At 45.6% G+C, this 13001-nt stretch overlaps 1 protein-coding gene across 3 annotated transcripts in view; it reads left to right on the top strand.

Annotated features, from left to right (window-relative positions):
- The window catches only part of KIAA1549L (KIAA1549 like), a 248277-nt gene that overhangs the window by 215166 nt on the left and 20110 nt on the right, over window positions 1-13001 (top strand). For all 3 annotated transcript variants that reach the window (XM_082748886.1, XM_082748887.1, XM_082748888.1), the window contains one exon: window positions 9286-9636. In XM_082748886.1, coding sequence (XP_082605012.1) covers window positions 9286-9636 — 351 coding nt within the window. The remainder of the gene's footprint in view (window positions 1-9285; window positions 9637-13001) is intronic.

Genomic DNA, 13001 nt, shown 5'->3' on the forward strand with positions numbered 1-13001 from the left:
TTTGAGCAGAGACCAGAAATAAGGAAGCTAGCCTGGTTAGCCTTGGGGAAAGAACATTTGAGCAGAAAGAACAGCAAGTGGAAGGGCCCAGAGGACAACACATGCCTGGGGAGCTCAGAGAACATCAAGGAGATCCAAATAGCAAGATGCTACTTCTTGGTAAAGGTCTCAACTTCGACTCCTTCCTTTCTTTGTTTCATCCCCATTATCTCATCTCTCGCCAAGTCTGGTCAGCTCTCTTCCAAGACCTCTCTCAGGCTCATCTATACCTTCTTTGTCCATGACCACCCTAACTCAAATTCCTGCTGTCTCTCCTTACCTTCATTACAGCAAGAGCCTTTTAGCTCGCCTTTTGTAAATTCCAATCACATTTCTCCCATGCTTGAAATTCTTCAAGAGTTTCCCATTGCCCTTTGAAAACACTCCATTCTTCTCCCCATGGCCTTCAAGACTCTACATGATCAGGCTCCTGCCTGCCTTTCCCGCCCTGCCCCGCCTCCTGCTAGCTGGGGCTCCAGCCACACGGGTCAGGTGTCAGTCAGCTCAGGCTGCCCTTACAAAGTGCCACAGACTCGGGGACTTAAAACAACAGAAATTTATTTTCTCACAGTTCCAGAAGCTAAACGTCGAGGGGTTCACAGTTCAGCCCATACCAGCCCATCTTTCTCTTTCTCAAATACTATCAGCTCTTTCCTGTCTCAGGACTTTTCCCAAAGCTCTCCTGTGATCTTCCCATGGCTGACCCCTTCTCCTTCAGCTCTTCAAAATGTCACCTCTTCCGCGAGGCCTTCCCTGACCATCCCCATAGAACTAGCTATGTTGCCCAGGCCATTTTATTTTAAGGCAAAATTAAAAATGATAAGATGTATAGGTGTTTAGTGTACAACTAGATGAGTGCACTATGGCCCCACTGGCAACCACTTTTCTGATATCTACCTTCATAGTTTTACCTATTCTTGGACATCATGCAAATGGCATTTTTACTTACTTATTTGGTACGTACTCTTCTGTGCCTGACTTCTTTTGCTCAGTATTCATCTATGCTGGGATGCCTGGGTAGCAGTCCATTAAGCGTCCTTTTCTTGGTTTCAGCTCAAGTTATGATCTCAAGTTCGTAACATCGAGCCCCACATCAGGCTCCATGATGGGTGCGGAGTCTCCTTAAGACTCACTCTGCCCATCCCCCTCCGCTCTCTCTCTTTCTCTCTGTCAAATAAATCTTTAAAAAAAAAAAAAAAGAATTCATCTATGTTGTTCCATGCATCTGTCATTTATTTATTTTTTTATTTCTGAGTACTGTTCCATTGTATTCTGTTGCATAAATAGATCACTCTTTGTCTACCATTCTGTTATTGGACATTTGGGTTGTTTCTAGTTTGAAGCTACCAGAAAACACTACTGTAAATATTTTCATCGTTTATGAACATATGTGCTACGGTCACCCCAATTTTTTTTAAAGATTTTTACTTATTTTTTTGAGAGAAAAAAGAGAGCACTGGGTGGGGAGGGGCAGAGGGAGAAGCAGGCTCCCCGCCAAACAGGGAGCCCCACTCTGAGCTCTATCCCAGGACCCTGGGATCATGACCTGAGCTGAAGGCAGACACTTAACCAACTGAGCCACCCAGGAACCCCCCACACCTTTTTTTTTTTTTTTTAAAGATTTACATCCCCCAAAATTTGTATGCTCAAATTCTAACCCCTGATGTGTTGGTATTAGGAGGTGGGGCCCTTGGGAAGTAATAAGGTCATGAGTGTGGAGCCCTCATGAATGGGATTAGAGCCCTTAGGTCAGAGAGCCCAGAGAGCTCCCTGACCCCTTCCTCCATCTGAGGTCTGCAACCCAGAAGAGGACCCTTACCCAGCCATGCCGGTGTCCTCACACTCCCAGGCTCCAGAACTGTGAGAAGGACCTTTCTGTTGTTGATAAGCTACCTGGTCTGTGGCATTTTGTTCTGGCAACTGGAATGGACTAGGACACTATGTTTTCATTTATCTTGGGTAAATCTGTAGGACTGGAATCTCTGGGTCATAAGGTGTATGTTCAACTTTCTAAGAAACAACAAACAGGTCTAGGAGGTATGTGGGCTATTTGAGCCTCCCACCAACAGCACGAGAGTTCTGATTTCACTCCTCAACCTCACCAACACTTGCTATTATTAACCTTCTTAATTTTAGCCATCCCAAGCTAAAATGTGAAATGACATAATTTCCTTAATTACCCGCCACTGCTGAGCACTCCTTCGTGTGTTTATGAGACACGTTATGTATCTTCTTGTATTGATAATGTCAATTCCAGCCATTTGCCCATTTTTTTACTTTTATTTTTTATTTTATTATGTTAGTCACTGTATAGTACATCATTAGTTTTTGATGTTGTGTTCCATGATTCATTGTTTACGTTGCCCAATTTTTAAACTGAGCTGTTCTTTACATGCAGGAACTCCATATATACTCTGGTTACAAATCCTAGTATTTTCTCCTGGTCCATGGCTTGTCCTTTCATTAAGGGTCTGATAGAAAAGTAGTTTTTTTAGTTTTGCAGTTCCATTTTTGTTTTGTTTTGTTTAAGATTTTACTTACTTATTTGAGAGAGAGAGCATGAGGGGGGTGGGGAGGCATAGGGAGAAGGAAAAGCAGGCCCACCGCTGAGCAGGGGACCCAATGCAATGCCATTCAATGCAGGGCTCGTTTCCAGGGTCCTGAGATCATGACCTGAGCCCAAAGCAGACACTTAACTAACTGAGCCACCCAGGCACCCCAGAAAACTAGTTTTTAGTTTTGGTGACCCCTCAGGGCTAGAATATGCTCCGGCACCGGGCAGTAGGACTAAGCTGTGTTCTAAGCCGTGTTCTGTGTTGGAAAATTTTCTAGAAAGAAGGTACATGGGGATCCCAGGAGGGCTGTCATTCCCTTCAAGTTTATCCTGTAGTATTTCAGAGAAGCTGGATATTTAGCCCCTGAGTGAGCCATCCTGGTGTGCTCTTTTGAAAACGATACTGAAAGCGTCACAGATTCTCACTCTTTCCAGTGAGTACCAGACCTCACGCCCCGAGTGGGGGAGGGATCGTGTGTTCAGGTGTGGAGAAGAAATGGCCTTGATTTCTTCTAAATACCAGTGGCCTTTGCTGCTGAGTGAAGAGTCCAAGATCTTCCATATGTGCATATCTTGACCCCATAATTCCACTTGTGGGGATCTAGGGCTGAATCCATGGTTATGTGCAGAGTGTCAGTCACAAGTACACTTATGTCAGCTTTGTTTCTATAGCAAGATATTAGGACCCCACCTACAATAGCGGGCTCTTACATGTAGGCCGAAAACTCCATATAGCAGAATGCTATGAAATCATTTACAGTTTATTCCCTATAATACACGTATTTATTGGCAGAGACATTTCACAATATTGTATATGAAAAGGGCTTCAAAATATTACATACAATCCCACTTTATAAAAAAAACTTATATACGTATATATATGCATACATATATATGCATGTATGTTTGTGTGTTCTGTTTATAAAAGCATGACCCCGATGGCACAGTTTGAGTGTCTGTGTCAACAAAAGTAATTTTTAAGTACACCTATTCCTTTACTCGTATTTGTCATATTACATGAAGGCGATTATATCATGCCCTGGAATACTCACAAAATTCTCTAAATTCCTCTCCCATTCCTTTGTCATAGGTGCTTCTGCACCTCTCTCCAGAATCCCAATTAAAAATCCTGCAGCCCAGGACCCTTCTGCCCGCCCGTTCTCCCCGACTTCCTATTTTCCATCACAATAGCTAGAGCATCTGGGTGGCCTGCTTGGGGCTGTCCTTGAAAGGGGGGAGGGGAGAAACTGCAGGGCCAAGGCCGCATTCTTCATTTTGGCCCAGGACGGGAGCGTGGGGGTGGGGATTGATGAGGAGCCGGGAAGTGATGACAAGGCTCCAGCCCCATCATCTTCCTCCTATTTCATATGCATAGAAAACATCTGGAAGGACGCGCACAAAGGCCAAAATGTTAACAGTAGTTATTTCTGGAAGGAGGATTAGAGGGATTTTAATTGTCTTCTTTTTGCTTATCCGTGTTTTCTAATTTCCTACCATGAATGGACATTCCTTGATTAATTTGTTAGAATTTTTATTGAAGTCTATCTTGATTAACTTGGAAAATAGCAAAAAAAAAAAAACAAAAAACAAAAAAACAGTTCCCCGTGCTTTGGGAGGTTGGAGAAGTAAGCATGGTAAACTTCAAGTTAAAGAGGTTTAAAAATAAAGTCTCTGTCCCCAGACACAGCCCCCAACGTTTACCCAAGTCAACCATCAGCCCACACTGGGAGGTTTGCCTTTGCTCGTCTCCCCCTTTTTGACAAATAAAAGCAAAATGTATTTTCAGGAATGTGTAAATTAGAGAGAGGGCTTGGGGCAAGTTAAGCAAGTTACAGTAGCATAGAGGTGATATGCCCTATCTGGAAAATGGGTACAGCCAGATGGTCCTCTGGGATGGGTGAGGCAACACATGTGGAAAACCCAGGACTCTTCCTGGGGCAGACAGAGTCCAAAAAACAGTAAATGTGAGAACCGGAAGGTCCTTCCCAGACCAAAGTTCAGCTCCCGCATCTGACAGCTGAGGAGCCCGAGGATTAGGGAATTGACGTGACTTGCCTGTGGTCGTACAGCTCATCCGCAGTGGAGTAAACGTGTCAGGGAATGGGGCTCCTTTAGCTTAACCTCAGGTCCTACCCCATGGACAACTGGACAAAATTTCTTCCTGGTTTAATATCACAAAGCTTTTTGAATATGTATGCTAAGTTTATAAGAGACAGAGGTGAAATGGGCTCGGCGAGCATCCAGATTTGGGCAAGATGGACATTAAATAAGCAAATACAAGTGCGAGGAGGGCGAAGCCCAGGGTATGATGACTGTTCATCTTGTTTCCACCTGTAGATGTCCAGAGACTGAAAAACCAAGTGAGAACAGTAGGGAAACAGGGGGTATAATTCCGGTCCCTCCAGCTAAAGGGAAGCCCCCTTCCATACGAAATGGAAGCTCTGGGGTGGGAAGCAGAGGTCGACTTCTGTTGGGGTGTTATGGGGTGGGGGCAGTGGGAGCCTAGAGAGTGTCTCCACCTCCTCATCGAAGGCAATATCTTTCCCACCAAACTTACTGAACCCCCAAGCTGGCACAGCCACCCCCATCCCCACCCCCACTGCCCGGGCTCCTGGGAGAGTGGCAGAGCAGGGAATGGTTGCCAAGAAGTATATTTTTGCCCTGCTTAAAGCACAACTATAAATTCACATAATAGATCCACCAGTATGACTGGAAATGCAGAGGACAGCTCAGGGGTAGGAAAAATCATAGCTCCCCCCAGTGCCATTAATCTTCCTACCTGGGAGCGGGTTAGCCTTAAGCATGCATTATTTATTAGGGAGACAGGGATGTAGGGAGGAAGGGCAGTGTATGGGTGGCAAACAGCGGCGACAGGGAAGTGTAACGGGCAACATGGTGCCGCAGGAGGTGGGAGGGATGGGAGCTGGGAGAGCCAGGCTCTGCCACAGCCACCCTGGGTGACTTAGGAGAAGTTACTTCAACCACTCCGGCCTTGACCACTCCATCTGGAAATGGGGCTTGGATTCACAGGTCTCCTAAAGTCCTTTCAGGGTCTGAAATTCTGTCCAGAATGTTCTCTGCATCATGAAGGCAATTTGTTTCAGAAGTTGCATTCACCAGCCTAGAAGGTGTCAGCAAAACATCAGGAAGCACATTTCCGGGCCTTTCCCAAAAGATCCCCATTTGATAACCGTCCCTGGGGGCATGCAGCCAGGTAAGAAATGTTTCTGAGTTTATTAGGGCAAAAGTAATTCTGCTTTCTATTCCATAACCCATTTTTGCTTGTGTTCCTATAAAAATAGTATTCTCAATTCTTACTGTAGATGTTTGTTGATAAATCTAGATCTGAAGGTTGACAGAGAACTTCATCTTTTTTTTTTTTTAAGATTTTATTTATTTAGTTGACAGAGATCATAAGGAGCCGGGGGCGGTAGGGGAGCAGACTCCCCACTGAACAGAGAGCCCGATGGAGGGCTCTATCCCAGGACCCTGAGATCATAACCTGAGCTGAAGGCAGAGGCTTAACCCACTGAGCCACCCAGGCACCCTGAGCACCTCATCTTTTGATCTTGAACTACAGCCAAGCCTTAACTCTGGGTGATAAAATAGATTACAGGAATTGTCTCTTGCCTTCTTGGTGTTTTCTGCATTTTGTATTTCTTCTCTAATGCACTTATATTAACTTAATACTAATGGAAAGTGCCTTTACGTTTTCAAAATAGGAAAAATAACAAATTTCTGACCCTCTATGTACTGATTTTAAGGAGCATACTTCCCTTTATGAACAAGTTCCCTGGTGACATTTTCTCGTTGTGCTCTATCTCATGTATCCAAGAGACTGACGCATAGTAATTCTGTGAGAAACAGGTGCATTTGAATATATAAAAGTAATAATAACGACACTTATGGTGACGACAGCGGCCGTCCTGTTTTGCCATATGCTACTGTTCTATTCTCTGTATGTATCATTGTATTTAATCCTCATGAGACCCCTGGAGGCAGATGCTACTACTATCCTCACTTCACAGATGAGGAACTCAAGTGACAGAAAGCAAAGTAACTTTCCTGGTTCGAACATCTTTTATGCCGTGTCTTGTATCTTCTCAAAACACCCTTTAGATCTGGCCTCTGCAGCAGCAACCTGATGGCCCCGTAGTGGTCCCTTAGCTTTTACTTCTGCCCTGAGGCTTCTCTGTCTCTGTTCCATGGGACACCAATGAGAGCCCTTGCTCCCTGCGCCTGCAGAGATCTCAGAGTTCAAGGACACCTGCTGGAGCCAGCTCTTGACTAGTGAGGGATGAGAGCTGGTGGACAAAATTTTGTCATACGGTCCTAAAGCGTGTTCTGCCTGGTTCCTTGGAGGATCCCCAGAGAGGTTAAGTCTGATCTGCCCATGACAATCACTAATTTAATGCCTGCCCTTGACTGGCTTTTTTTTCCTTCCCCGAGTTTACTCATTCTAGGCCTTGACTCCTATTTCCTGGAATTGTTTTCCAAAACAAATGATCTGTAAATAAAGTACATCTCGAGTCCTGCTTTATGAGAGAACCTCAGTTAAGACATTTCCCCAAGGTCACCTAATTGTTAAATTCTGGCACCCAGGTGGGAGAATATTCATTCTCTATAAAATAGTAGTAAGCACTCAGAACCAGGATCTAGATATCTAAATCTCTTTAATGGATGTGTGTGTGTGTGTGTGTGTGTGTGTGTGTGTGTTTAGGAGTTCACATGCACACGCCAATAGGCTTGGGAGTGGGATAAGTACACCAAAGGTTAATGAATTTTTAGAATTTTTTTTCCACTCTTACTTAACCGTATCGTCTAATTTTGCTGATGTGGCAGTGTGTCACTATGCATAGAGATTTTTTTTACATGAACAAAAATCTCTTATTCCAGGTTTTATGGTAAAGATGGATAACACACTGGCAGCTGAAGAAAGCTGAAACTCTTACTAACAAATAGATCCAAATTAAGAATTTCTACAACATTTCTTTAGAAAACAGAACCAGAATTCTTTTTTTTTTTTTTTAATGATGATCCTGTGGAATGCCTTTACTTCCGTCTTTCTCTAGTATTAGAAACAGTAAAACAGACAAAAGGATGTTGATTGACAGCTCAACAATGCTGGATGCAGGATGTTTACAGGTACACTTGTTTAAAAGTCCTACAGGTTTATTGACTAAGGCTAGACAACAACTCATATGATCCTATTTGGTGCATTTCCTACCATAGTCCAAGGTCATTATATGGATACAGCCAAGAGCTGGGCCCCAACTTTCAGGAGAAAGACCACATAGAAGAAAATCAGGGTGGCAGTTTGGTCCCCCCAGCTGATTATTTGTGTCCTGGAACTGGAAAAACAAAAGGTGGCAAATACAGACTGCAATGAGTAAAAGGACTTGGAAAAGTTGGCGGAGAGCGGCACGGTATATGAGTAAGGCCACTGGGCTTGGGATGACAAGGGCACTGCACTGAAAGAGCATCCGTGGGACCAAGTACTTATAATATCTTGTGGTGTCATTCCCTCAACGACTTTGGAGTACCTGTATGCGATAATAAATAGATCAGTTATGTAATAAGGCAGTGTGTTGAATATGCATTCGTCCTGTGGAATGAACCACCACAGAGAGAGAGACAAGGATACCATACACATTCTTGAAAGTTTTCTTCTGTTGTGTTTGATTTGTTTGTTTTCAAGGCTATCCAGGATAACTCTTCCCGGGGATGAGGCTCAGTTTACAGGCTGGTAACTGATCTGCATTGATTTATTCTCACGGAACCCTTGAGCTCTTCTAGCAGACAGTAGTAGCCACGGACATGTGAATGTGAACTATCCTTCCACAGCCTCGCTCTCAGGCTGTATCACAGAAGCAAGTCTCAGACCCAGAGACCCAGACACAGGCGGACTCCTTAAATAAGCATTCATTAGCAGGCGAGCATGGGACAGTCCATGTAGCCTGTCCGGGAAGCTGGGGATTGCCCAGCCTCTGCCCACTTGGAGACTGCAGCTGCCCCCAAAATGAAAGGTTCGCTGGAGGAAGGCAGGAGAACATTCTAGAACCGCTGGGCTCCTGAGCAGGCAGGAGAGTCTCCTGGAGGGCTGTCTAGAGCACAGGTTGCTGGGCCTTCCTTGCTCCAGAGCTTCTGATGTAATGTGTTGTCTACCATGAAACCAAGGATCTGAAGGCAGGATTTTGTTGCTCTCTCCAATAAAACTGGTGTCAGGCAGCCAGCGACTCCCGAAATGGCTGGACACAGGACCATTTAGGGAGTGAATCTAGAGTCCAGACCCTCAACCATTGGGGTGTAGACCACTAGACGCTCTAGATTCTTTTACCTAAAAGGCACGAGGGTGGAGAATGTCTCTAAACATAAACATAAATGGTATTCGCTTAAAGTGGTTTTAGGGAATACCATTAATGCCGTCATTGAAAAGCCATTTCTCATCCTCCTTATGCCAGTTAGCAAAGCCTGCTGCCCCGCTGGAGCTCCAGAAAAGTGAAACGCACACGGAGAGCTGGCCAGTGGCCTTCTGAGCCCAATGCTAACTAACCACCCCTGTGGGCTGGATTCGTGCTGGGGCAGCGAGGTGCTAACGTTCAGTCCCCCAGCTGAACGTTTTAAAGTGCAGACACCCTTAAGGGGAAGGAAAGTTCATTAACAAATCAATGGGCGTGTGTTTGATCCCCCAGACGGAGCCTGAGATCATAGAGGAAACCAACATTGACCGGGTAAATGAGCCCCGCGGCTACGGCAGGTCAAGGCAGATGAAGGGCCACTCAGAGACGTCCACGCTCAGCTCCCAGCCCTCCATCGACGAGGTCCGGCAGCAGATGCACATGCTGCTGGAAGAGGCCTTCAGCCTGGCATCCGCAGGCCACGCAGGCCAGAGCCGGCACCAGGAAGCCTACGGCTCAGCACAGCATCTGCCCTACTCGGAGGTGGTGACCAGCGCTCCGGGGACCATGACGCGGCCTAGGGCAGGGGTGCAGTGGGTGCCCACCTATCGCCCAGAAATGTACCAGTACAGTCTGCCTCGGCCGGTAAGTCAAACATCCCTTCCCCATACCCCAGTGGGTCAGCTCTGTCCACTGTGTTCCCGCAGGGGTCTCTGGCCTGCGATGTCTAGGGGAAAACCACCTGGGGATTTGGAGGCAAACGTTTCTTGGTTCTCTTCCCATCCTCCACCCAGGATCCAAGACTAAGCCTGTGGGTAAACACACACAGGAAGCCCTTATACCAAACCGTAATACACTGCAGAATGAATTTCTTTTTCGACGATCCCTCCTGTGAAGGCTTAATCTCATTCTTCATGCACTGGTGGTTTCCTGCATTTCCCAGTGTGGGGACCCATTTTCAATGTCAGGACACATTAGGGGGCCACGGGCCTGGTGGTTCAGCACAGAGGCTCAGGTGACAGGAGGTTTGACTCAGAGTCCCTGCTCCACTACTCTCTAGCCTTGGAGACATCACTTAAATTCTCTACCGGTGAAATCAGCAAGAAAAATAACCTGCTTCCTAGGGTTGTTGTAAAGATTAAGCGAGTCGATCTATCTGAGCCTCTTAGAGGAATGCCAGGCACACAGTAAATGCTACAGCAGCGTCAGTCACACCTATTTTGTTCACTGGTAAGTGCACTTCAGGATCCGAGAAAGCGCCCAGTGACTGACAGCTTCCATGATTTAAACCAGAATTTTAATTAGCATGCATTTCACTCATTACCAGGGTATCTACAGATACTTTTTTAAAAAGACAGATAAACCGCGGACCATAATAAACAAAGCACTGTACATGTGTAGGTTTCATCCTTATAAGAGTCTCTGCCCTATTCCCGAAGGTTACTCATTAACAGAGATTTGTAAGTAGTCATTGTGATGTGTGAGGACATAACAAAAGGCAACAGTTACTGTTTTACTATTACATTTTGATCATGTGTACACATGTGCTCTTGATCATGCTAGCTTATTTATTTCGTCCTTACTACATATGAGCCACTGAGGCCGGTATTAGTTTTTCCCTATTTTACAGATGAGGGAACTGAGGATTACACACATGTTCAGGTCGCACAGCCAGGAGGGGGCACCGCTGGGACCCAGACTCAGGCGGTCTGCACCAGGGCCCGTGTTCTTAACAAGCGTGCTCTTCTCCCTCGTGTGATGTTACCTTGCCTCCTCGTCTGTCTTATTTCTTTCATCTGCTGTAGACTATTTGGGACATCCGTGGGCTTGTGGACCCTCATGATAATTTCATGCCCCCAACCTCCACAGTCCAAACCACACAGGCACGTAATAAATCATTGCTATGCTATGTAAGTAAGTAGCCTGCACACTGTTGTGAATTTCCTTGTTGTTCTCCTTTGCTCCAGACTCCCCCCCTCTTCTCCAATTCACTGAGATGTCTCCCCTTGATCCTGCTTCTCATCCCTCCCCTCGGAATATCAGTGTCTAGCCTTAACCTTTCCCAGTGGCTAAGCTTTAGCAGGAGAGACAGGTTTATTTCGAATGGAACCTCGAGGGTAGGGTGGCTGTGTGTATGGGACCACCATCCGCAAGCGTTTGTCCTTAGTTCGGCAGGTGCATAATTTCTTTCATGTCTATTCACTTCACGGGGATCGGCTCCTGGGAAGTTGACTCACTCTGATTAGGCTCCCAACAACGTTTTATTAAGGATTCGAACTTAGCAACCTGCAGTGAGAAGCTGGCTGACCACATGGGCCAGAATACTTACATGTGCGGCTCAGTGTGGTCTTTCATTTGGTGGGAGCCAAGCCGAGGACAGTGAGACCTTGTCAGAAGAAGAGCTCGTTATTATTGGAGCTCTCTTCTCCATCTGTGATATGCAGACCTGGAGAGTACTGACAATGAAGGACAAAGGGTAAACACCAGCCATCATCCCATTTTCTGAGATATGGGTAAAATACAATGCAAAATTCTTAAAATAGTTTTTAATCTAAAATAGAAAATTTGGGGGCCATGCCCAGCTCTCGGGAACCTGAGCCTGCCAGATCAGGGAAGTTTGCTGGGTATCCAGAAGCACGACCTTCCAGAAGAGTGTCAGCAACTTAAGTGAGGCCAACACAGGCCATGCTCCCATCAGCTGGAGTCCAGACATCCTTTTCTCAGAAAGAGAAAAATTCTCACCAAGCCTTACAGATCCATCGCCTTTAAAAGACTTTCCTTTGGCCATCATGTTACATTTTGAACAATTATAGTTTTCTAATTGTCCATTAAATCAGTTCCAACCCTAATGGGGGAAAAGGGGGTTTTTCTCACTGAGATTTAGAAAACACCTGAATCTTACCACATTGATACACAGCTGTTAAGTGTCTTATCCCTGGGAAGGGTCGCCTGTATCTGTCTGTATTGATTCATACTGACTTCAGTTTCGTGGGCTCATCCTTCTTGACCTCCGTACATTGACCCCATCCCTGGACTTGCCCTCAGCCTGGAGTAGAAGGGCACACAGTGGCTGAATGACGGTAGGGGCTACAGCTCTGAGTCTTGGATTCCTCGTCCATGAAACGGTGGTGATAAGACGGCATCGGTGAGGATGAGGTGATGGAAAAAATTTAGTACCTGCTACTTGTTTGCTGGTATTAATCAGAGGGCTTCCAGTGATGCCCAGCACCTCAAATTGCTTGATCAATGGTAGTCATCATTGTAAGAATATTCTGCCCTTTTCAGGGAATTCCTCTAGTTACATCCCTTCCCCTGACCCATTTGAGACTTTATCATTTCCTCCTCCTGCTCTGTTAAATTCCTTTATGGGGAGGCTCCAATGCCCCAAGTAGGGGTCCCAAAGAAGCTTCACTTCTGTTGGAAGATAATTCTTAAGAAGAACTAGACCCCTCTGGCTGGAGGCCAGACTCTGGGGATCCACAGAGAGATCTGATTTCAGAGCGAAAAAATCTAAACCACCAGGAAGGGTCTTCCAGCCGATGATGGGATCCACATCCACGGGGCCTCAATTTAACAAAACCATCTGAAAATTTCACTGTGGGACATAGGGAAGCCTAGATCATTCTGTTTGTCATAATTTGGGGTTGGCTGTGATGCCGAGAAGGGCAACAACATCACCATTCTAGGCCTGAAAAATAAGGCCACTGAGAGAGAGAGAGAAAAAAAAAAAAACTGGGAGAGAACTGAGAAATAACACAGCAGAGAGATGGGCCGTCAAACCAGAACAGTATCAAAGGCACTTCTCTTGTGAGGAAGGCTTCCTCTTTTTTGCTAACACATGGGGTCCCTATTTTCATAAAAGGAAAAAATAGCTAACGATACACAGTAGAAATAATGATTCTTAACCCGAGTTCTTGCCGAGCCCCCTTGTGCTACTGGGAATCCATAGGAAAGGGGACAATTTAGAAGGATAACTATGATTACTTTTTGGCTTCCAAAAGGAAGCTCTT

The sequence above is a fragment of the Mustela nivalis genome, assembly GCF_964662115.1.
Source record: "Mustela nivalis genome assembly, chromosome: 9".
Taxonomy (NCBI): domain Eukaryota; kingdom Metazoa; phylum Chordata; class Mammalia; order Carnivora; family Mustelidae; genus Mustela; species Mustela nivalis.